Source organism: Triturus cristatus, chromosome 11 (genome assembly GCF_964204655.1).
Source record: "Triturus cristatus chromosome 11, aTriCri1.1, whole genome shotgun sequence".
Classification (NCBI taxonomy): Eukaryota; Metazoa; Chordata; class Amphibia; order Caudata; family Salamandridae; genus Triturus; species Triturus cristatus.
The window spans coordinates 989,963,278-989,988,899 of NC_140594.1; the positions used below are offsets into that span (position 1 = coordinate 989,963,278).

The window sequence follows — 25,622 nt, forward strand, 5'->3', positions numbered from 1 at the left end:
TTCGCAAGACCTCTGCAACTCCCTCGCCTCCTACTTCCACAACAAGATCGCGGACATACACAACAGCTTCAGCACTCAACCGACGCACGCCACGACCGAACCCCCGCCCCCCAAGACCACCCTCCGCGCCTGGACCCCGATCAGCACCGAAGACACGGTCCGCACGATGAACTCCATCCACTCCGGATCTCCTACCGACCCCTGCCCTCACCACGTCTTCAACAAGGCTGACGCTGTCATCGCACCCCACCTGCGGGACATCATCAACACCTCCTTCGACACCGCTACCTTCCCGGAGAGCTGGAAGCACGCCGAACTCAGCGCTCTACTAAAGAAGCCATCAGCCGACCCCACCGACCTCAAGAACTACCGCCCCATCTCGCTGCTCCCGTTTCCTGCAAAAGTCATCGAGAAGACCGTCAACAAGCAGCTGGCCGCCTTCCTCGAGACGAACGGATCCCTCGACCTCTCGCAGTCTGGCTTCCGGGCCAACCACAGCACCGAGACTGCCCTGATCGCAGCCACCGATGACATCCGAGCTCTGCTTGACAACGGAGAAACAGCGGCCCTCATCCTCCTAGACCTCTCCGCGGCCTTCGACACTGTCTGCCACCGTACACTAGTGCAGCGACTCAGCAACGTCGGAATCCAGGAGAAGGCACTGGAGTGGATCATCTCCTTCCTCGCCGGTAGGACACAGAGAGTCCGCCTCCCCCCGTTCAGGTCTGAAGCCACCAAAGTCATCTGCGGCGTTCCTCAAGGCTCCTCGCTTAGTCCAACCCTCTTCAACGTGTACATGAGCCCCCTCGCAGACATCGCACGCCAGCACAACCTCAACATCATCTCCTATCACCCAGCTGATTCTCTCCCTCACCAACGACCCCGCCACCGCCAGAGCCAACCTCCACGAAGGGATGAAAGAGGTAGCCGAATGGATGAAGAACAGCCGCCTGAAACTGAACTCGGACAAGACGGAAGTCCTCATCCTGGGATCCTCACCCTCCGCCTGGGACGACTCCTGGTGGCCCCCCGCCCTAGGCAGCGCACCCAAACCAACAGACCACGCACGCAACCTGGGCTTCATCCTGGACTCCACCCTCTCCATGACCAGACAAGTCAACGCCGTCTCCTCGTCATGCTTCAACATCCTGCGCATGCTACGAAAGATCTTCCGGTGGATCCCCACCGAGACCAGGAAGACGGTCACCCAGGCCCTCGTCACCAGCCGTCTGGACTACAGCAACTCCCTCTACGCCGGAACCACCGCCAAACTCCAGAAAAGACTTCAGCGGATCCAGAACGCCTCAGCACGACTCATCCTGGACATCCCCCGTCGCAGCCACATCTCCGGACACCTGAGAGACCTGCACTGGCTCCCGGTCCCCAAGAGAATCACCTTCCGTGTCCTCACCCACGCACACAAAGCCCTACACAACCAAGGCCCAGGATACCTCAACAGCCGCCTCAACTTCTACGCTCCCAAACGCCAGCTTCGATCGACCGGCCACGCCCTCGCCACCGTCCCCCGCATCCGAAGAGCCACCACAGGGGGACGGTCCTTCTCCTTCCTCGCCGCCAGGACGTGGAACTCCCTCCCGACCCACCTCCGCCTGACCCAGGACCACCTCGCCTTCAGGAAGCAACTCAAGACCTGGCTGTTCGAGCAGTAGCGGACCCCCCTCCCCCAGCGCCTTGAGACCCTCTGGGTGAGTAGTGCGCTATATAAATGCTTGATTGATTGATTGATTGAATCATTTGTGTTAGTGGTTCCTTCGCCCTCTGCCATTACTCAACCCTCTATATTGCGATTGTGCTTTTATATTACAAGTATATATTATATTATACCACAGGAACCATTGTCTTTCCTATATAACTATTACCCTGGTTCCTCAGTGAGTAGGGTTCCCCTGTTTTCTTTCTTTGGTAAAATAACACATAACACGGATATTATTTCAGACATAACAGAGATTTATTATGTTAAAAGCTCCTCCCCATCTCACAAACTCAAACATTGTTCTCACACTAGACACTGGTATATTTGTGTGAATATCCAACAAAAATGGTAAACACTTAAAGGCTACTGTAATAAATTTGGGTATTAGTTGTGTTGGAGTGAGAACCCACTTCAAATAATCACAACACTTGTCATGGTGGACCACTAAAGTGGCTAAATAAACCTGAGCTGAACCCTCTGGTAGCTTAGACCAAAGCAGCTGGGCTTAACTTGGAGGCAATGTGTACTTCTCAAGCACACATACAAAGCCCTACAAAACACAGGACCAGAATACCTGAACAGCTGAATACACTTTCGTCAACCCACCAGATACATACGCTCTAGCTTACTCTCACACATTCCACGTATTTGTAAAGGCAAACTTGGAGGTTGCTTATTCTCCTACATTGCACCGAACACATGGAACAACCTCCCTCCCAACACATCAGAACCGCCTCCTGACTTCTTTAGTTCCATAAGAAGCTGAAGACCTGGCTCTTTGGGGATCTCACACCTACACACCTGGCCAAGTGTCTGGATACCCTCTACGGTGATTAGTGCGCTATATAAATCAATATAAGATAAAGTATTGTACTACAACAGTAATTCAAAATGAAATTCAAAACAATAAAAATCCCAAAACGAATTAGTAAAATAGAGTATAATTTAATAACCAAAATGACACCAACATGACAAAATTTCCTTTAGAGGGACTTGAGTCATTAATGTTTTTTTAAAAATCTTTATTTTGCATTTTAACAAAACATTGAACGTAGCAGTCAGTGCATATCATCATGTGCAATCAGCATGCCCCCTATCTTGCCTACCTGAACCTGACAAGCTGTATAAATAAAGCAGCAGTACATGCACCCACAAGTCGACCCTGTATGAAAGTGGGTTTCTGTTGCAGTAGCCCCCCCCCCCCACTTTTTGCCAGACTATTGATGCACTTTTCCTTGGTGTGCCCTGGGTTGCTGCCAATCAGGTTCCCAGGGCCTGTGTTCTTCCCCCAAAACTAACCCAATTGGCATCTCTGGCCACAGGTCAGCCCCTGGTAAATGGTACCACAGGTACCCAGGGCACTGTGACCATGAAAGACCTCTAAGGGCTGCAGCACTTATTGTGCCACCCTTGGAGGCCCTGTACCCTGACACACACACACTGCCTTTGCAGGCTGAGTGTCTGGGTGCAGAACAAAACAAAGAGTCGACATGGCACACCTCCCTGTGTGCCATGCCCACAAACCACTGCCCTGGCATACATCAGTCACTCCTCTAGCTGGGTGCCCTATGCCAGTGGTGAGGGTACAGTTGCATGAGCCCTGTACCCCTACAGCGCCCAAGTAGATTTCTGGGCCCTGTAAGTGCAGTGTTGCCATTAAGAGTATATGGTGCTGGGAGGTTGTCATTACGAACTCCACAGCACCATAAGGGCTGCACTGAAGACTGGGAAGTTTGGTATCAAACTTCTCAGCACATTAAACCCACACTGATGCCAGTGTGAGATTTAATGTAAAATGCACAACAGAGGAAATCTTAGAGATGCCCCCTAAATTTCTACCAACTACTAGTGACCTGACTGAGTGGCTGCTTAGGCTGCCACCACCAGACATGTTTCTGGACCCCTGGTTCGAAAGCTCACTGCTCTCGGGGGCCTGAAACAATGCACATCCTGGGACGAGGTGCCAAGCCGCCTCCCCCAGTACGGGCAGGATTCACGAAGGAGAGACTTCAAAGGCCTGCCGCCTCTGTGAGCTTCTCCAGACCATTTGCTGCTTTCAGCAACTGGCCCCCACTGGTTCTACCCCCCACTTTGGGCGGGACAACCGGCGGGAAAAACATGTGAGGAAAAGAGGTGTGCCCACCTCTGCCAACTCCACACCTCGGGTGGGGGAGGCGAGGTGAAGCACAACCTCGAGTCCCCGCCATCTTGAGGATGGGGGGACCCAGCCAACCAGGGACAGGCTCCTGCCCCCCCCCTCCCACTGGAGAGTGGCAGAAAAGGGGGTGTACCCACCCCAGAGGAAGGGACCCATTGGTTCCTGCCCTTTACCTACCTGTAACGCCCCTAAATTTTGTATCTAGGGGCACCCTGAACCTTCCTTCCTCAGATCCAGCAACAACAAGAAAAGAAGAAGGACGAGAAGCCATGCAGAGCTAACAAGAGGACGATGCCAACTGACTTGGCCCCAGACCCTACAGGCCTGTCTCCCCTCGAACCTGCTCCTGCGAAATCCCGGCGAGTCCAGCGGCCAGCAACCTCAAAAACCCCGGAGGACCTGCCTGCAACCACTTTACAAGCTGTTTCTCCCGTGACCACCGGATGTGTTTAAACTGCAGCTTCTGGTGCCAACCAGAAACCGCGAATCCAGCACACTCTGCACCCGCCGAGCCCGGTCCGTGTTGGAGTGAACAAACACCACGAGGAGGTCCCCCCGACGATCCTGACCCGAGATCCGGCGACCCCTGACCTGCGTCAAGCCTCCAGATGACGCCTGCAGCCTCAATCTAGAGGACCTCCCCTACCGAGCAGGTAAGAAAATCCGACATCCTAAGGCACCCCTGCACCCGACACCCCACGACCTTGTGTGCCCAACCCAGCGGTGCCTACCCAACCCTCAACATCCCTACTTACCCCCTGAAGTGTTGGTCGCTCCAGGAAGATCCTCGTCCCCGAGCCTGCAGTGTTTCTTTGTCCCGGAGAATCTCCTTTGAAATCAACTGAACACCCGACCTCAAAACAGCACCCTGACTCCGGCCGCCCTAGTGCCGCTGAGGGTGCACCTTTTTTTTGTCAAAATTGTATTTATTAGCAACAAAACGAAAATACAGGTCATGACATATGTAATACCACAGAATGGACCGGCAAGCGAGGAATAGGAGAGCGAAAGGTACAGACCCAGACCCGGACGTAGAAAGGGCAGGCTTCACCAACAATAATGTATGCTAAAGTAGGGGTACAGTAGTGCGAAATATGAGGCGAAGCAGGCCTTGAAACTATGCCCTGGACAGCCCCCACGGGCACAACCTATAGTCCAATAGTCCGGTGTCCGCAGTCTGTGTAGAGAGTAAGAGTCCATTCAAGCCGCAGCCTCTGTGCCATGGAATATCAAACTTGTTTTATAGAAAACCCAACATGCCACAGACCCTCCCCCTCCCACCCCCCACACCCCATTGGGAAAAAGAGAGAAAGAACAGAAAGAAAAGCGAGAGCAATAGAGAGAGAGAAAGAGGAGAGTCGCAAGGAGGGAATCCGGAGATCCAGGGCCGGAGGCAAAACCATCAAGGGTGGGGATCCGGGTAAGGCCTCATCCAGGCGGCGCCGTGACCCCAAAATGGACTACCAGGGAGATCCCACCAGTGGCGACTTCAGTAGGCTACAATTGGAATAGCCGCAGCCCCCTAACCTGGGGCGGGAAAACCCTGAGAGAGGAATGTCACCAGCGGTCCCCAGTTAAGTTCGAAAGCAGCATAGTCATCCCTAAAGATATCCGCCATTCTCTCTAGACTTAGAAGCCTCCAAAGGCGGGAGTGCCACGTCGAGGCCGTGGGAGCCGCCTGTTTCTTCCAGTTGGCTGCGATAGCCACCTTCGCCGCCCCCAAGCAAAGCCACATAATGGCCTTATCTGCTCTGGTCTGGTAGCGCAAGGAGGGGTCTCGAAGGCCCAACAACGCGGTCTCAATAGAAGTGGGGATCGGGTAGCCCAACATAGTCTTGATTTGCGCCAGTATCTCTTCCCAGAAAGGGCGAATAGTCGGACAGGTCCACCAGATGTGCTGAAAGTCCCCCAGTAACCCGCACCCTCTCCAGCAGCGATCAGAGGTGCCCGGGAAGATGCGCCTCAGTTTAGCTGGGTAGAGGTACCAATCAACCATCACTTTCGTGTGTGCTTCCCTTAGTTCTATTGAGTGGTTGTGTTTCGTGATGTCGGACCATAGCGCCACCCATTCTCGCTCCTCAATCGGTCTATTCACCACCTCTTCCCATGTAGCCTTGAAACGTGGGGTCGGCGAGACCACCGTGGCCAGAAGATGACCGTATAGGAAAGAAATTGCCCCCTTCATGGTAGTGGTAGATCTTATAAATCTTTCAAACGGGGTCTGGGGCCTATTGATCGCCATCTGCATGGCAGACGACTGGAGCCAGTGACGTAATTGGAGATATCTGTAGTGTTCAGTTTGCGGAAGGCTAAAGTCAGACCTACATTCAGAGAACGATATCACCCGAGAACCTCTAAGTAGATGCCCAACCATTAAGCAACCACCCTCCTCCCAAGCAGTGAAAGGCGCCCTGATGAACGCCGGCGGGAAGGCCGCGTGCCCGTGGATGGGAGTGTGAGGGGAAGGAGAAGTGGTCCATCGATCGTCCTGGGATAGAGTGTCCCAGACTCGCAACGTCGTTCTAGTAGGCGTACTAATGTACGTGTTATCTGGCCTATCTTGTTTAGGGCGCCAGACCAAATCCCAAATCATCCATCCCGCAATCGACCTATCCATATGTAACCAATGTTTACCGGACTCTCTTTTGGACCACTCAACCAGCACACGCAGCTGCGCCACCTTGTAGTAGAGGTGGAAGTCGGGAAGGCCCGCACCGCCAGCAGAGCGGGGCCTCCGCACCAGAGAATGCGACAGGCGGGCTCTCCCCCCCTGCCAGATATAACGGGAACAGAGAGAGCGCATGGTCGAGAAGAATGAAAGAGGGACCTCAATGGGGAGGGCCTGAAATAAGTGTAGCAGCTTCGGCAAGACTGTCATTTTAAGCGAATGAATGCGCCCCAGCCAAGAGATAAACAATGGTTTCCAGCGCGCCAGATCAGCCTTCATGTGAGCAAGAAGGGGGGGGGGGAAATTAGCCCTATATAGATCCTCCACTAACGGTGTAAGTCGAACACCCAAATATTGAAGTGAGTCAGTCTCCCACCGGAAAGTCGTGCACTGCTGCAGCCGCGGGAGCTCCTCCGTGGGTATCGTAAGGTTGAGAATATAGGATTTGTCTAAGTTCATCTTAAATCCCGCTACCCGTTCGAAGCGCTGCAGCTCTGCATGCAGGGTAGGGAGTGACGTGGAAGGGTGAGTGAGGGAGAGGAGAACGTCGTCCGCGATAAGGGATATCTTGTGTTCCTCCCCCGCAAACGGAATGCCCGATATCTGTAGATTGTGGCGCATGGCCAGCGCTAGTGATTCGATGCTCAGGGCAAACAAAAGGGGGGATAGGGGGCATCCCTGCCTCGTGCCTCTAGAAAGGGTAAAAGGCGCCGAACACGTCCCGTTGACCTGGACTCATGAGGTAGGAATCCGATAGTTGGCCTGAATCATTGCAATGAATGGATCTGCAAAGCCCATCTGTCGCATAGTGGAGAATAAGAATCCCCAGTCCACCCGATCGAACGCTTTTTCAGCATCCAGACCGACCAGGAGAGCCGGTATGCGCCTTTTGGAGGTTTTTTCTATCAGATGTACTATAAGGCGTGTGTTATCATGAGTTTGCCTCCCTGGAATGAAGCCCGATTGATCGGGGTGAATCAGTGCTGCCATAAGGGGATTGAGCCTGGCGGCCAAGATAGCGGAGTACAGTTTTGCGTCTAAGTTCAATAGCGCGATAGGGCGGTAGGAGGAGCATTGATCTTTACGCTTCCCCGGTTTCGGGATGACCATAATGACGGCCTCTGCCATGGAAGGCGAAACCGCTCCCTGGGCGACTATGGCGTTAAAAAGAGACTGTAGGCGCAGAGCCAGGTCAGGCGCGAAAGTGCGGTAAAAGAGGGCTGTGAAGCCATCAGGCCCCGGTGCTTTGTTAAGTTTGAGCGCCATAATAGCTTTGGTAACTTCTTCTAGTGAGATAGGGGCACAGAGGTCTGCATTGGTGGAGGCTGAAACCTTGGGGAGCGTCAAACCCTGCAAATATTCAGTCTGCATTGAGGCCTCAAGAGAGTCAGAAGTATACAGCTTGCTGTAGAAGGATTGAAAACAGTCTGCCTTCCCCTTATTGGAGTGTATGACCGTATCTCCAGTGTCTCTTATCCCCTCTATATATTCTTTATCTTTTAACGCGGAGCTGCCGGGCCAGATGCCTCCCAATTTTGTTCCCCTGAGCATATGATGTGTGGCGCAGGTGCAAGAGAGTATGTTCGGCCCTGTTGGCGTATATCGCCTTCAGTTTACCCCTTAAAGCCGTAAGGGGCCGCATGGTAATGCAGGAGGGCTTGGCCTTATGGGCCTGCTTTGCCGCCACCAGCTCCGCTTCCAAGCGTTCACGCTCCGCCACTCTCTGACGGTTGAGCGTAGAGTTAAGTGCAATGCACCTGCCCCGAATCACCGCCTTAAAGGCATCCCACCGTGTCAACTCCGAAGTTGCCTCTGCGTCATTAAGAGCGAAGAATTCGTCAATGGCCTCTCGTAGCGACTTACGCAGCACAGTGTCTCTAGTGAGAGAGGCGGGAAAGTACCACTTAGGTTGGCGATCTCGTGGGCCATCCCAATGGAGGGTGACCACGACCAGACTATGGTCAGAGACAGAGAGGGGGAGGATCCGCGTGTCTCTCAGAGAGCCCGACAGAAAGCGATTAACAAAAACATAATCCAGACGGGAGTAAGATTGATGGACATGCGAAAAATGGGTATAATCTTTTGTGGAGGAGTGTAGTGTGCGCCACGCATAGCATACGCCCAGGTCCGAAAAACGTTGTTTGGTAGCTAGGGAGAATGAACCCGATTCCGCCCTCTGCGCGCGAGAACTGTCAAGGTCCGCATGCCATACAAGATTAAAGTCCCCCATCAAGATGACCGAGCCCTCCGCAAACTACTCCAATTTAGTGCACACGGTGGCCAGAAACCCCGCCTGGCCCGCGTTCGGTGCGTAGATCGCGGTAAAAGTACATTTCTGACCCCTGATAATCCCTTTCACCATCACCCATCTCCCATCCCTGTCTGAGCGTACATCTAAGGGTTGGAACTTCACCCCGCCATGGAACATCAACATCACACCCCGATGCTTGGTGGTGGCTGAAGAACTGTATGTGAGTGGGTAAGACCTATGTCGGAGCCTATGTTCATCCCCCTTGCTAAGGTGTGTTTCTAGGAGGGCAACCACATCCAGATGGTGGTCGGAGATATATTTCAGCACCCTCTGGCGTTTCTGGGGGGAATTAAGCCCTTGCACATTCCAGGAACTTATGGTCAAAGCCATCGTGGGTCTGGTAGCGATCCTCTGGCACAATCATGTCTCATGGCCCGTTTCCCCCTCCCCCCGCCCCCCCCCATCCCTCGTGGAATTCCCCCCTCTCCCCATGACAGAAAAAGAGAAAGGTAGGTAGGAAAGAAAGAAAAGAGAGAAAAGAACATCCAAGAGACCCCAAAATCACATCCCATCGAGGAACAGAGGTCTCGGAGGGCCGTAACAACCCGCCCACCCCCACCCCGGTTGCAGAATTCTAAACAAGAAAAAGAAAGATGGAAACATCCACCAATACTGAACCCAGGTCCCAGACAATGCTGGATCAAGTAAACCACCGCTCAGAGTGACCCCCCTCCTATTACCGGGATCAACCCCCTCCAGAGCATCCACCATGCGGAGTCGATAGGGTCTGCAGCAGGCACTCAAGATCCCCCTCTGTAATTAAGTTCTCCTCAGGGTGGTCTCCCTCGTGAAATCATCAGTGAGGGAAGCGACCCGCCGTGGCCCACTCCCCTGCTGTTGCCTCAAGGTCGCCGGTCGCCGTGTCTCCAGCGCCCTCATGCTCGCCCCTCGAGGGGGAAAGCCCCAATAGGGCCCGGCCGGCCGCGAGGTCCACCACAGTCCGCTGCTTGTTTTTGTATTCGAAAGAAAGGCCAAAGGGGAAAGTCCATCGGTATCTGATACGCTCAGCTCTCAACTTGGTAGTCAGTGGCCTAAAGGATTGGCGTCTCGCCAGCGTGGCCGGGGAGAGGTCCTGAAACAATGAACACCTGAAGCCCTGAAATGAGACCTCCGGGGACGACCTAGCCGCCGCCAGGACAGCCTCCTTGACTTTATAGGAGTGGAATTTAGCCAAGATGTCCCTCGGGCGTCGTCTGACACCAGGCGCCAGGAAGCCCACCCTGTGTGCCCGGTCGAGCTTGATTTTAAGAGTTTGTGGCTTCACCACCTCCGCGAAAAGGCCTTCCAGGAACGCCTCGAGATCTGGGCCCTCTGCCCGTTCCTCCAGGTGGCGCACGCGGATGTTATCGCGTCGGGCACGGTTTTCCAGGTCCTCTGCCTTGAGCTGCATCTGTGTTAATTGCTCCTGGAGGGCCTGGATCTGTCTCGAGTGGTCTGCAGACCTGCCGCCCAAGTCCTGGTGTCGGGCCTCTAGATCCATCACCCGTGTGCCCACTGCATCAACATCTTGCCGGAGGCCGGACAGTTTGTCTTGGATGTCGGAGCGCAGCTGGTCGATGGAGCGCTGCACATCCCGGCCGATCTCCTCCCGTAGTTCGGCCTTGAAGGCTTTCAGAGAGGCCAGGAGGTCCTCCTTGGTCAGCGCCATTGCCCCCGATGAGTCGGCCGGCGCCCCGGAAAGTCCCCTATCCGCTGGGCCGAAGAAGGCGGTCACGTTGCATTTCGTTTGGCTTGTCCCTTCTTGGCAGGCATAGGGCCCCCCCCGGCTGGTCACTGCACTCTTCCAATGAAACGGGGTGTCCCCTGGCGGAAGCCCAACTATCCCGTGGCGGCGCACCGGGCTCTCCAGGCGGGCGCCGTGACGATAATGTTTGCACTGCAGGGAATGGGGCGTTCATCGATGGGCCCCCAGCCGAACCCCAGCCTCCAGGTTACTCCGTGGCTGCGCGGCAGCCGCCACTGGGCCCCCTCGCCAAAGTCGCGGCCACAATCGCACGGACCCCGGGAACCTCCCGGGCGTCTCGCAAGGATGGCACCTCCACTGCCCCCACCGCTGAGCCAGGGCCACTCTCTCACTCCCACTTCGGGAAGCGTGCGCCCCCGCCTGCGGGGCCCCACCCGCATCCCGGCGGAAGGCCCGAAGCGCGGGGGGTCCAAGTATGCCCAGATGGTGTCTCTCTTGGTCGGCAGGGGCGGACGCCGCACTCACCCGATGGTCCGGGGCGTCTCTTCCAGCCAGCTCGCCGGGCAAGGGTTCAGAATGTGATCCGAAGGCGGCACCGCTCTCCAGCTGCCTCCGCGTCGCCCACACGGAGTCAATCGAGGACCCCGCTTCACAGCCCGCCGCCAGTGCTCTGGCGGGCCGCCATCTCAGCCGCTGCATCGGGGGTCGTCATGATGAAGCTCTCTGCTGCGTCGTTGTCCGTTATGGAATAGAAGCCCCTGGTGTGCAGATGATCGGTCCTCGACACTCCAATCCGCACCCGGACTACAGCGGACGCACCCAGTGGGGAGCAGGGCGGCCCACCGTGCTCCGATCTCCGCCGGCTCGTCCGCAGCATGCGTGCAGCGCGTTCATGGCCTTGGGGGCGGCCATCTTGCGGGAACCAGCCGCGTCCGTCGGACGGCGGGCACCTCAGAGGACCCGAGAGCCAGTCTGGTCCATGGCGGTGTGTGCCCAGCCGCTAGCTGGGGCAGTCGGCAGCAAGAAGGTCCGCCCTGGGTCCCTGGAACAACTCTACAACCGGGGTAAGATCAGGGTGGCACGGGAGCCGACTCGGATTAGGTCCGGTCGGCCATCTTGCCCAAGCCACGCCCCCGAGGGTGCACCTTTTGTGCTAACCTGGTCCCCAACTTGCCCTGAGCTTAACCCTAGGAGCTTTGCTCCCACAACCCCGTGGTCTGCTTGCCAGCAGCCACCAACCGGTGTCCCCCTATCCTCCGTAGGATAACATTGGGCCTCAAAAACTCTGCACCCGGCCGCCCGAGTGCTGCTGAGGGTGCAAAAGCAGTGCATCACTGACCCTGGGAGACCCCTGAGTCTAACCCCAGAACACTAACTCCAAAGACCGATTACTTACCTCGAGACCGATAACTCATTTTTCCTCATAGGATAACATTGACACTTTTTCTCTCAAAAAGTTTCTCTGTGTCGACTTTTGAAAACTGCAAATATTCCTTAAAAATCAGCTGAATAACAAAAACGCATTCTTTCAACTGTTTTCAGGAAATGCCCCAGTGAATCCAGGATCCAGCACTGAGTAAGAAAAAGTATTGATAACCTAACTTACCTGCTAAGTGAATTTCCCTCCATAGGAAACCATTGACTATTTTTCTGTGAAATATCTTCTAAGTGTCGAGTTTTGCAAATTACAAATATTATTTAAAAATCGTACAAACTACAAAAACGTAATTACTTACCTGTTTTAAATAGATGTCCCAGTGCTGAATCTAGGAGTCCAGAACTGGATTACAAAAGTAAAGAGAAAGTACTTTACCTGCAACTTGAATTTCCTTCCATAGGATAACATTGGTGATTTTAACTGAAAAAGTTTCTGTCAACATTTGAAATACAATATTATTCCTTACAAATCGTACATCTAACAAAAACCAAGGGGCATATGTATGAAAGGAAAAATCAGTCGCAAACGCTGCGAATCGCAAAAAACAGCGTTTGCGACTAATTTTTCGCAATTACAGATGTATGACACACTTCCACACAGAAAAATAAGAAATCGCTAAATTAGCGATTTCTTAGGCTGCGAAACCTGAAAACTGCGATTTTCCTTGCGAATACTTAGTTTGCGATTTCTTAGCTTAGCGAAAATCGCTAAAAAGAAATCGCAAACTTAGAAATCGCAAGCACATGTATGAAAAAATCACAAATTGCGATTTCACGAAATTCGCAATTTAAGAAATCGCTATTAACACCAATTGCTTGCAGGTGGTAAACTGGTGCAAGGTACTTAAACCACCCCACAATGCAACAGACCCACCCACAATGGCAGCAATGTTCGTGATAGCCAGGAGGCTGCGTATTCGGGCCCTTGCTCAGAGGAGAAGGAGACAGGAACGTATATTCAGGCTGCGCATCACTCTGTTCCAGCACACTGAGGAGGACATCTATGACAAGTACAGACTGCACCCACAGACCATAATGGACCTGATTGAGGAGCTGAAACCCTATTTGGAGCACCCTACACGCAGGACACAAACAATTCCCACACATGTGCAGGTCCTGTGCTCCCTGCACCTCCTGGCGTCAGGGAGTTTTCAACGGGTAATAGCGGAGGTTGGTGGGGTGTCACAGAGTGCACTTTCGCGTTTCTTCCATGCCTTCCTAGATGCTATGCAACAGAGGCTCAAACATCACATTTACTTCCCCCCCACCCAACAGGCATTACAGCAAACAAAACTGGACTTCTACCAGATTGCATGTTTCCCCCATGTCATTGGCTGCATCGACGGGACCCATGTGGCCAACACACCCCCAGCAGCAACTGAATATATGTACAGGAATCGGAAATGCTACCATTCCCTCAATATACAGATTGTGTGCAACGCAAAGTATCTCATCACAGACACCGTACCCAAATACCCCGGCAGTACACATGACTCATTCATCTTCAGGCACAGTGGAATATACAGACGTCTGAGTGCTGGAGAGTTTGGGGAGGGGTACCTGCTAGGTAAATACATGGCACACATCAACACATCCACTACATCACTTGAGGGGGGGGACATTGACTTACCTATTGTGTTTTTTTCCATGCAGGTGACAGTGCCTATGCAGTGCGCGACTTCATCCTGACCCCATATCTAGATCCTGCAAATGCAAGTGAGAGGAGCTACAACAGGGCACACAGATCTACACGCTGCGTCATTGAGCGTACCTTTGGAATCCTAAAGAGCCGCTTCAGGTGCCTGCATAAAAGTGGAGGCGCACTGCAATACAGCCCTGAGACCTGCTGTAAAATCGTGGCAAGCTGTGCAATGCTACATAACATGGCAATGAGGAAAGGCACCACAATTGATGTGACCGATACAGACACATCGGATGACAAGCGCCCTGCACCCCCTGCCAGATCTGCAGCAGGAGTTGGGGCAGCTGCTGGACGACAGAGACGGACAGAGATCACACAAAACTACTTCTAGGTGAGTAATGATGAAACGAGACAACAAAGCTTGATGATGTGTGAAGTGTTTATTCACACTTCACATGAAAGGAATAGTAGCTGTCCCCAGCACATGTTGTGCACACAGTGCAGGTAAGGCACAAGTAACTGTGCAAACAGCATTGTAGGGTTAATTCACCCGTGTTGCAGTGAGTGGCACCGCACATGTTCACCTCCTACGGTGCCGTCCAGGCTGAGTGCCCCCCATGGGGTTCCCGTGCCCTGCGCCCTGTCTGGCACTGCGGCGTCTTTCCTCTGGCAAGGTGGGAGTGATGCTGCTACGGCTTGAGGTGTCCTTACTCTCGGCAGAGGCCATTAGTGTGCTGCCACCAGCATTGGCCGTCTGCAGCTGCTCCACAGCAGTGGTCACCTGCGCAAGTCCACGGGCAATATCCTGGCAGCAGTGTGCCATCTCAACCTGCAAAGTGACGCTTCTGCGTGTTAGGGTGCTGGTGGTGGTGCAGAGGCGGTTCACGGTCTTGGTGTAATTGTGTAGGCGTGCATTGGCACGTCAGCCAGCCCTGTCATTTGCGGCTTGGTTTTGCCTCAAAGTGTCACACAGTTAATGGATTGCCCCTGCCATGGCCACGAAGCCCTCCCCCATGTTCTTCTGCTCCGTGTGTATGCAGCATAGCTGCCGATTAATTGACCGCAGTGCTTTGCTTTGCAGGCGCTGTTCCTGCAGCATGCCCTGTTCCAGGCCTGCGAACACGGATCCCACAGCTTCAGTCGCAGTGCTGCTCCTGGGCCTTGATCTGCATGTGTCCTGCGGTGTACTCCTTGGCCTTTGTGTCTCATGGATGGGCATGTGTGACACACCCTGACTCCCCTCTCTCCTGTCGGTGTCATCCCCTGTGGCAGGTAAATCGTCCTCAAATGGAGGCAGTGGGGGCACATGTGCGCGCTTCCTGCGCTGGTTTGGCTGCTGCTCAGTGTCATCACTGGAGTCCGCTGGGTGTGCAGGCTCCTCACCCTCTGCGCTGTCTTCTTGGGCCCTGGAATGTGCTGTGGATGTAAAGGGGACTACATGAGTTTGTGTTATTGTCTGCATGTAGCAATCAATAAAGTTCCAACAGTTTTTCTTGGCTAACCTCTGACTCTGTATCATTCACTTATCCCCAACCCACATGTTGCATTTAATTTCCTTTGTCTCATGGACACACTGTCAGACACAGTACTACGAGTCCCATGATGCAATGCTGGGTGTGCGGTAAGACCTGGGCTGGAATGACATTTTGGGAGTTGACTATGCGCATTTGGGGAAGTGTGCATGGGATGGGGAGGAGTGCAGCTTGATTTTGCATGCATCTTACCTTGACTGCTGGATGCAGGGTCGGAGCTGTCTATGTCAGCCACACCACCAACGCTCGCTGGCAGGAGAGTAGACTCCACGAGCTCCTCATGGGGGGTTGGCTGCTCTGCAGTGGATGGTCCTCCTCCAGTCTGATTAGCGTCCTTCAGTCTGGCTGCCACCCTCTCCTTGGACCTTTGGCGCATGTCGTACCACCGCTTGCACAGCTCCTCAATGGTACGTGTGGTGACTCCCACTGCATTCACCTTGTTCTGTATTTCCAGCCATATTTTCCTCTTCCTGGCCTCTGGGACACGCAGTGCCTTCTTGCCAAAAAGGAGTTCATGGCTGCACACCATCTCCTCAATGAGGACCTCCTGCTCCTTTTCAGAGAACTTATGTTTTCTTTTTCTTTTCTCTGCATCCTTGCTCTGCTTTTCTGTGGTGGAATCCATTGCTGGTTGCACTCTCCTTGGATGCCTCCTTTCACTCCCCAAGCAGCCTCTGGCTGTGGCTCAGGTCAGCAGTTGCAGGAAATCACTCCAGTTTCCTGGTTGTGATGTCATCAGGCTGCACCTGGATTGCAGATTCCCGTTTTTGCGATTTCTTAATTTGCGAATTTCGCTATTAAGAAATCGCAAATGGGGTTTCTGAGAATATTTTGCGATTTTTAAGAACTCGCAAAATATTTGCAATTTATTTTTTACATCCCGTTTAGCGAATCTCAATTTGCTAATCGCAAAATATCGCAAATTGGGATTCGCTAAACGGGAGTATGATACATATGCCCCCAATTTTCTTAACTGTTTTCAGGAAATGTCCCGGTTCTGAATCCAGGATCCAGCACTGTGTTAGCCAAAGTAATCTAAATAGTCGTTAATTGCATTTTTACTTAAAAAGCCCATTCAATTGAATGTACTATACCTGCAATGTGCTTCAAACTGCTTACTTAAAACTGTAACCAAAACCAGTACAAGTTACATTGCAATTTTGAACTGTGTTCATACAAATAATTTACTACTGCAAAGTATTTTTATGCTTACCTGTATCAGGCTTGCTTGGTTCTAGAAATAAAGCAACAGTATATTTTTTTATACAAAACAATTGGCCTAGAGTTCAGTTCTTGAGTGTGTGAATTCATTTGCAGACGGAGTGTGTACCTCAATGCTTTACACTGTCCTCTGATACTGCCTTACTGCTCGGCCAAGCTACCACTTTAGAGAGTAAGGTTATGTCTAACTTTAACCTCTGTCAAACCTTTGGGGACTGCTGGACTCTGTGCACACTGTACCTTACTTTGGTGCAGTATATACAGAGCCACCTTCTTACAGACCCTACCAATGCATCACTGAAATCCCCAGTAGGTGACCCCATCAAATAATCACAGTGTGCATGCATCATGGTCAGTCTGGTCAGTGTCAGAGTCCGGAGCCCCATATGTATTGAAGTCAGCTAACAGCTGCCTCCAGGCGGCCACCTCCTCCGGTGCCCTCACATCAGTATGGATCAGATGTGTGTGATGCTCTTCTGCAGTCCCCCATTCTAACACATCACGGACCCAGAGGTCCTCACTTGCCTTCCCGGATTCTATCCAGCCTAGAGCCACTTTGCATCTGGCCAAGAAATTTGTAGGATGTCTTGCATCTCCTGGGCCTCTTCACCATCCCCAGCAGGCATGCTCCTGGTTTGCAGGGGACAACCTCACCCACGGTGCCCACCACTCTTGGGATCATCTTCCTTTAGAATCCATGTACCTCAGCATACTGCCATGCCAGGTCCAAGAATAGATTGCTCTCTTTCTCTGAAACTTCTTCATCAGACTCGTCAGGAAATTCAGACCCACGAGAAGGAACATCAAAAAAACAAAATTATTTTTTAGAAAAGGGCGAGCAGAGGAATCGCGTAAGATTCAAACCCCAACCACTGCCATGGGAAATGAGAACTCTGAGAAATTTTTACAAAACTTAAATGAAACAACTGTTGTCAACTTGTCATCTAAACAATTGTCGAAACATAAAGAGTCCGTTCTAGAACTTGGAGTAAACTTCGAACTAACTACAACAACAGATTTTGTCAACCTGAAAATAGAAGCATTGGAATTTTGCCAAAAAATTAGACTCAAAGCATTTTTCCACAATAAGGAGAGTGTCAAAATTCCTGAACCATCTGGACTAATGAACAAATCGAACTTCATACCACCATCATACTGCATTCCAAAAGAAATACTAGCTTATGAACAAGCACTTCTATAATCTATTACACAATTGGAAAGGAGCAAGTCATTCTTTAAAAGTAACATCACAAGGCAACAACAAGCAGCGTTAAGAGATTTACAGAATGATGTGTCAATCGTGGTAAAGCCCGCTGATAAAGGGGGAGCCCTTGTCATGTGGTCCAAGGATAAATATCTCCAGAGGCTAACAGCCAAATATACAACACAAATTGGTACAGACAACTAGGAAGACCCCACAAATCAAATAGAGAGTGAAATAAACATCAAGCTCAAATGGGGATTGGAGCAAGGAATCTTGGGGCAGAAAGAATTTGAATTCTTGAGTAAAACCAATCCACGAATTCCAGTAATTTAATTTCTTCCGAAAATACATAAGAGCCTCCAACAACCACCCGGGAGACCAATTGTATCAGGATGTGACTCGGTACTGGAGCCGATAGCCAAATATGTGGACATCTTCCTGAAACCATTTATGGACCACGTTCCATCATACCTCAAAGATACCACCGACTTTATTAACAACATTGAAGGTCATCCATTCGACTTTAACCATCAATGGATGGTCTCATTGGATGTTAATTCATCATATACTCAGATCCCTCAAGATGAAGGACTCGAAGCAATGGGACTTTTTCTTGAAACACGGCCCAAACCACAAAGAGTTCCAACTGAATTCATACTGGATTTGGCTCAAATAGCTCTAAAGAAAAATTACTTTAAATTTGTGGACACGTTCTTCATGCAGGTCAAGGGGACCACCATGGGGGGTCCTTATGCCCCAGCGATGGCGGTCCTCTTCATGGCCCTGTTAGAGGACCGGTTCATTTTCAATAATAATCCATACAGTCAAAATATTCAATCATCGTACCGTTACATCGATGATGTTTGGTGCATGTGGGAAGGCACGGACGATCAATAATCCATGTTCTTTGAGTGGCTCAACATGAGACATGCCAACATAAAGTTCAGCATGTCAAAGAGCAAGATGCGCTTAACGTTTTTAGATGTTGAGGTATTTGCACAAGACCAGAAGTTAACCACCACATTACACCGCAAACCTACAGATAAAAATACAATTCTCCACTACCAATGCTTCCACCCTCGAAGCCTTAAAGACAATTTGCCTTACAGCCAATTGCTTAGAATAAGGCGGAATTGTGCTAGGAAAGAGGACTTCGAAATACAAGCAGAAGTCTTGTGCGAACAACTAAAAACAAGAGGTTATCCCAGGAAAATGCTCAAACATGCAACAAAGCGAGCATGGTATACACCACGAGAGGCATTACTAGTTAAAAAAACTAAGAAACATTTGGATAAACTGGTTTGCTGTCGACATATGGCCCACACACCAACAAATTCCGCAAGGTGATTTTGAACAATTGGCATCTTCTCACCAATTTGGAATGCCCGATGGAAAGACCATTGTTTGCAATGAAAAAGAACAAGAGCATTGGACAGAGGATCATACGTGCAGACTTGAGATCTTCTAAAGCAAAGACCGACTTAAGATCATTATGGAACTTAAGATCTGTGGAAGACCACCACAAATGTGGCAATCGTACCTCATGCACCAACACGCTTGAAGGCTCCCTAAAACGGCGTGTAGACGAAAAGTACAGACACGCTTTTAAATCACTTTCCACCGAACACAGGAAAAGTGGAACAAACATATAATTGCACAAATCTTCAGCTCCCTCCATGTTGGAAAACCGTAAATCGAATTTCAAGACGTGTCAGCTAGAGGTACATCAATAATTCAAACATGTATGATCACTAGAGAAACACGAGAAAGGGATCTTTTATTTTAGGTAACCAGTTTTTCACTGACTTTACCCAACAGGTTACACCGTGGCCCAGCCCTGATGAAAATCCTGTGATTCACTAACGGGATTGGAAACGCGTCGGAATTTCCTCTTGTCCACAAAGGGTCATTCATCTTCAAAAAATTGCCTTAGTTTTCTGAGGAGGTTTCATTCATAACAATTGGCCCCACAGAGAAGCATGTTACCCTTGTGGCAGCAGTCCCCTAACTAGAGCCAAGACGTAGGGTTTTAGGGACTGCTTTATATAAACTGCAATGCTGGTGTAATTTTGTGTATCGTTCAACATTTGCATGTTGTCTGTAATAGTAATTGTTGCTTTGATTTCTTTCTTATATTCGTTGTTTAATTTATCACGCCAATTGTTTGTGTATTTTATTCAGACATGATTAGAATGTTTGTACACAGTATTGAAAAATATAAATTATGTGAATATATCATATTTAGCCTATGAACTGTTTAGTCTAGGCTTTGAGTCTGCTTAAATAAACAGCAGCTAACAAAGTGGTAGCCAGGTTTTCTCTTCTTGTGAGTAAGATGCGGAAAGGTGGCATTCACCTCCCGGCAATGCGCAAGTTTCACTTCCCTAGAACAATCTATTCTATGAAGCTGAGCGGGAGTCTTGTATGTACGTTGCAGAAAATTAAAGTGTAGCAGCATAAAACTATTATTGCAGGAGAACCCTTTCACCGGACTTTCACCCCAGTCTCACACGTCGACTACTCAGCGAGCGTTTGAACCTGGAGCCACTTTTCGTTTAGCAAACAGAATTTGTGTTCCCTTTCTGGCTGACAGCACACACATTGACTGGGGTCTTTAAGCAAAGCAGTGACAGCCATTTGTTTTGCTTGACTAGAAAGTCAATTTATGGATTCGTTTTCCCAATCACTGACTTTTCCTAGCACAAAGGGTCTTTTTTTATCAACAAAAGCAAAGTCCTGAGGATGGTCTAACGGACAAAGGCAACATTAGACGGAAACGCCGACTTTTACACCTCTTCCTTATTTTATTGTACTACAGGCAATTTTGGCATTGTATAAACTCTTCAGATTGCCTATAAATACTTTGTGAAAAGGTGTTCACAATTGTAACTATGAAGATTATTTAACCCTATGTATTGTCTTACTTCTGGCTACATTGTGTTGATTTCTGAATTTTGTACCCTTTACAACTAATGATCTTCTATCAATATAAAATTAAGTTTTAGAATAGCTACACCCGTGTTGTTCTCATCTCTGTATTTCTATAATAATGTTTGATTCATTGATAAATTGTTTTTGGAGTAATCTAACTGTAAGTGGAGTTCAAGGTAAGCAGGTCCAGCCTTCCTTCTTAAGACAGTAGGGCAGTCCTTCTTCTGAATCTTCTCAGGCCCAGGAGTGTTCTGATTTCAGGTTCTGTGGGTGCTACTTTTATACCCAGTTCCAGCCTGTGGGTGGGGGCACCCTTTGATCGAACCCTGAAACTGATTCTGGTAGGTGTTTCCCTTTCCCCTGGCCCCTGCCTGTCTAGTGAGAAAAAGGGCAGCCAGCCCCAGGTGTGAGCTGCATCTGCCAATGACAAGGTTGGTATCTTCTGAAGTCAGGAAGGGGCTGGGTACAGCCTTCAAACTACCCTTCGAAGCTCAAGAAAGGACTGGGTACTACTCTCAGGCCATCCTGCTCAGGGGAGAACCTCCTTCCCCACACCCAATGGCATTTTGTCAACTGTTTGGGAGGAATACACATTTCACCAGAGTAGACCCATTAACAGTCAGATTACACTGAACACTGACAGAAAGGCATATTTAGCTTGAGGAAGGAAAATGCCAACTTTCTAAAAGTGATATTTCTAAAAAAGTAAATTAAAATCTGACTTTTAAAGAGGATTTTACAATACAATTCAAATGAGCAGAAGAAGTATTTCTCTATCTGTTCCCAAACTGAAGTTATCACTGTCAGGATCGCTAAACTCCCGCAGAGGACGAGACAATATGTGGGCGTAATTACCCGCAAAACTTGGACAAAAAGAACGATGGTTCAAAGAGGGCTGAGAAGGCGATTGTTAATCATTCCTAAAAATGGCGGCCATTGGGAGACATCAAAGGTCACAAGTTCGCACTCTATTGCGTGGCAGCAATCTGGAATGTCCAGGTGCTGATCCCGCGCTGTGGCACACTTCACCTGTACCGGGAGAGAGAGACGGACGTCGATATTTCGTTTCAGTGAAGTCTGCGTATGAAGACTTGACAAGTTTCCACAAAAATAACGGAGCCTGTGAAGGCAGTTTGAAATACCGGAGTACGACTGTTCAGTGTTTTGGGAGTTGGTCATGCGCTGAAGCGTAACTGAGTTAAGAAGGGAGCGTGCGCACCAGCATGGCCAAGTGTTAGAGAGGAGCATGCACAGCCTTTGAGAATAGTTTCATTTTCGAGTAATAAGAACAAGAGTCAGCACAAGCAGAAAGGTCAAAATAAGACGATACATTTTCGAGTGGCAGTGATAATTAGTTAACATGATATGGAAGGAAGATAAGGAATAAAATCTTTGAAATAAAATCCAGAGGAGGAAAAACGTTCATTAGTCATTAGTATTGTAAATAAGAAAAGACAATAAGAAATAACAAGAGAGAATACTTACCTGAGAATCCATTAACAGCGTAAGCAGTGATAACTTGAGGTGACAAACCTGAAATTAAATAGAGAGAGGACATTAATATTGAAGATAACCAAAAGCTAGTAAGAAGGGGCATTAACACACATTATTGTTTAGTTGCAGCATTCAACAGTCAAGTATCACTCAGATAGAAGAGGAGCCTGGGTCACACAACTTCAGGGTAGGTTTTAAACAAGAGGGTGAGGAGTGGGGGAAAATAGGAAGCAGTAGAAGATTAAGTGTATATTTTTTCTCCACAGCGAACAAATAATTGCCGAAGGAAGACGAGCGGCAGGCGTCTGAAGCTGAAAGAAGAATCAGACGAGAGTGTCTGTCTCTTCTCTGTCCCATCCCATGAGGTTTCATAGCATTGTGTATCTAGAATTGCGTATTGCTGGAAATCTCGGAGGGGCATTGGGAACTTGCGACATTCTGCTCCCGTGCCTCGTGACTGCACAGCCTCTGACAGAGTGAAGTGCCCACGTGAAAACTTAGCACCTGAGCAGAATGGCGGAGGGTCTAGATTTAAAAAATCTAGGTGAAGTTCTAGAAAGTATTCAAAGATAATAAGTCTTAGTTAGGGAGGAAAACAGAGAGCTTAAGAAATAGACTGCAGATCTGGTAGTAAAGGTGAGTAGTCTAGTGTCAGGACCCAGTTTAATATTCGGCCTCTCAGGAAGGAATTTCAAGTGATGCATCTGTTCCTCAACCTAAAATTACCACTCAAGTAATTCATTCCCTATCATCTGTGATACCCTTAGCCCCGCCCGAGCGCTTTAATGGAGACCCACAGAAGGCGCAGGTTTTTCTGACACAGTGTACCTTACATTTTATGTGTCGTCCAGCAGTATTTCCCAATGCGCAGTCTCGAGTGGCATTTATCCTATCATATTTGAGTGGAGATGCAGCATCATGGTCAATTCCCTTGGTGACCAGATATGATCCCATCTTATATGACCTAGATGAATTCAAAAAAGAGTTTCTACGAATCTTCGTCAGGCAAAGGACTACGCAAGCCACAGACAATGAGCTATTGGAGATTAGACAGGGCAATCGTAATCTATTTTCTTATTTGCCCCAGTTCAACAAACTAGTGGTGGAAACAGAGTGGCCAGAAAACAAAAGAGCAGCCGTGTTTTATCGAGGTTTAAAAGACAAATTAAAGGACGCCTTGGCGCAAGTGCCTAATAGACCTTCGGAGATTTCAGCATTAGTCGATTTGGTACTAGAAATCGACTTTCGACAGAGCGAGAGAAGAGGTGAGAAGAAAAGAGAGTTTTGTTCTAGTGTTCCAAGATTTGATCGAGCCAGAGTTGAAAATGTCAAAGAAAATGATACAGCCCGTGGTGGAGAACCAATGCAAATTGGAACAATACGAGGCTCCCTCTCTAAGGAGGAAAAAGAGAAACGGAGGGCAAACAATGTCTCTTCTGTGGCGGCAGTGGACATTTTGTTCGCAATTGTCCGAAGAAACCACGGAAAACATCGGCTGAAAACGCCCAGCACCACCAGTGAGCGGAGTTGGACTGGTGGTTGCAAAAGCAGAAACAGCTCCAGAAATGCATACCCTGGCGAACACCTTACAGTCGGCTTCCCCGCATCTAGTAATGATGATGACCCTACGATTCAGGGAGATAAAATTGACTCAAGTAACATTAATGGCCGATTCGGGAGCTACGGGCAATTTTTGCGATTTGAAGTTTGCAGAAATGATTGGTCTGAGAGCAATTTAGAAGGATCAGAGCGAAGCAGTTCGTGCTGTCGATGGCACAAATCTATCTTCTGGGCCAATTGTGAGCCATACTGAGCCAGTGGAGTTGGAATCGCAGAAAGGACATTGTGAAATCTTGCAATTCAATCTAATCGATGCACCACAGTTCCAATTGATGCTGGGTTTGCCATGGCTGACAGAACACAATCCTGCTATAGATTGGGAAGCTCGAACTATTGCCTTGGACTCAAAATATTGTAAAGAAAATTGTGATAAGAAATGTCAGAGTGATCAAATGAAGTCACCAGCGTTTCATTCAAGTGAAAGAGAAGCTACAATTTTTGTAATAAAAACTCCAGAATTGCCTGAGGAGTACTCAGAGTTCCGAGATGTATTTAACGAGGAGGAGGCTGAAAGACTACCGCCTCATAGAGAATTTGATTGTAAAATAGAATTGGAACCAGACACCAATCTCCCTTGTAGCCGAATTTATGCTTTAACAGAACGAGAAGATGCACACCTGAAGGAATATTTGCAAAAATACCTTGAAAATTGATTTATTAGACCGTCACAATCTCCTGTCTCTTCGCCAGTTTTTTTTCCCCGAAGAAAAACGGAGAGTTAAGAACTTGCATAGACTATAGGGCAATAAATCAAATCACTATTAAGAACAGATATCCTCTGCCTTTGATCTCAGTCCTTTTAGATCAAGTGAAAGGAGCGCAAGTTTACACCAAGTTGGATCTAAGGGGAGCATATCACCTTGTGAGAATTTGAGAGGGTAATGAATGGAAAACGGCCTTCCATACCAAGCATGGGCTCTTTGAGTATCAAGTGATGCCCTATGGCCTATGTAATGCTCCAGCAGCATTCCAGCATTTTATAAATGATGTGTTGAAAGAGTTCGTTGATTGGAATGCAATAGTGTATATTGACGATATACTGATCTATTCAAACTCAGTGGAGGAGCACCAACTACATGTTAAAAGGGTGCTACAAAGATTACGAGAAAACAGTCTGTTTGTCAAATTGGAGAAATGTGCATTTAATGTATCCACTGTAGAATTTCTGGGGTTTGTGCTCTCACCTAGCGGAATCACCATGGATGAAAATAAAATCAAGGCGGTGATTGATTGGGAATCTCCAAAATCAGTGAAGGAAATTCAAAGCTTCATTGGTTTTGCAAACTTTTACAGGAGATTTATTCAAGATTTCAAAAAAGTAATTCCCTTAACCAGATTACTGAAAAAAGGAGCAAGGTTTGAATGGACAAGGGAAGCGGAGGAGGCCTTCACCCAGTTGAAAAGGATTTCACCACAGCACCCATTTTGCTTCACCCAGATCCTTCGGAGCCATTTTTTGTTGAAACGGATGCCTCTAATTTGGCGTTAGGGGGAGTATTGTCCCAAAGACATAAAACTACAGGACAATTGCATCCAGTGGCTTTTCGCTCTAGGAAACTAACTTCAGCAGAAGTCAATTATACAATAACCGAAAAGGAGCTATTGGCCATAAAAGACGCGTTTAAAGAATGGAGGCATTACCTGATGGGTGCTAAACATGTGGTCACAGTTTATACAGATCATTGAAATTTGAAATTTTTTAAATCTGCTAAGACCTTAACACCAAGGCAATTGCGTTGGTCTTTATATTTCGCCGACTATGATTTGGTCATAACTTATCGGCCAGGTTCTCAGAATGGTAAGGCAGACGCCTTATCCCGATTGGGTATGGAAGGAATTTCTGATGACATCAAGGAACAGGAAATTATACCAGCAGAAAGACTGATCGGAGTCGTTTTAAAAGAATCTCTAGAAGAAGAAGAAGATCAGGCAGCAATGACTCAGGATGAAATAAAGGCTTGAAGGAAGATCCCAGACGAGAAATTCGAGGCTGTTTATTGTATCAT

At 49.1% G+C, this 25,622-nt stretch overlaps 1 protein-coding gene across 1 annotated transcript in view; it reads right to left on the reverse strand.

Moving 5' to 3' along the window:
- LOC146785792 (von Willebrand factor A domain-containing protein 5A-like) overlaps positions 1-25,622 on the reverse strand; it is a 541,765-nt gene that overhangs the window by 92,975 nt on the left and 423,168 nt on the right. Inside the window, exon 24 of the mRNA XM_085635057.1 lies at positions 21,988-22,035. Within this exon, the coding sequence (XP_085491183.1) occupies positions 21,988-22,035 (48 nt within the window). The remainder of the gene's footprint in view (positions 1-21,987; positions 22,036-25,622) is intronic.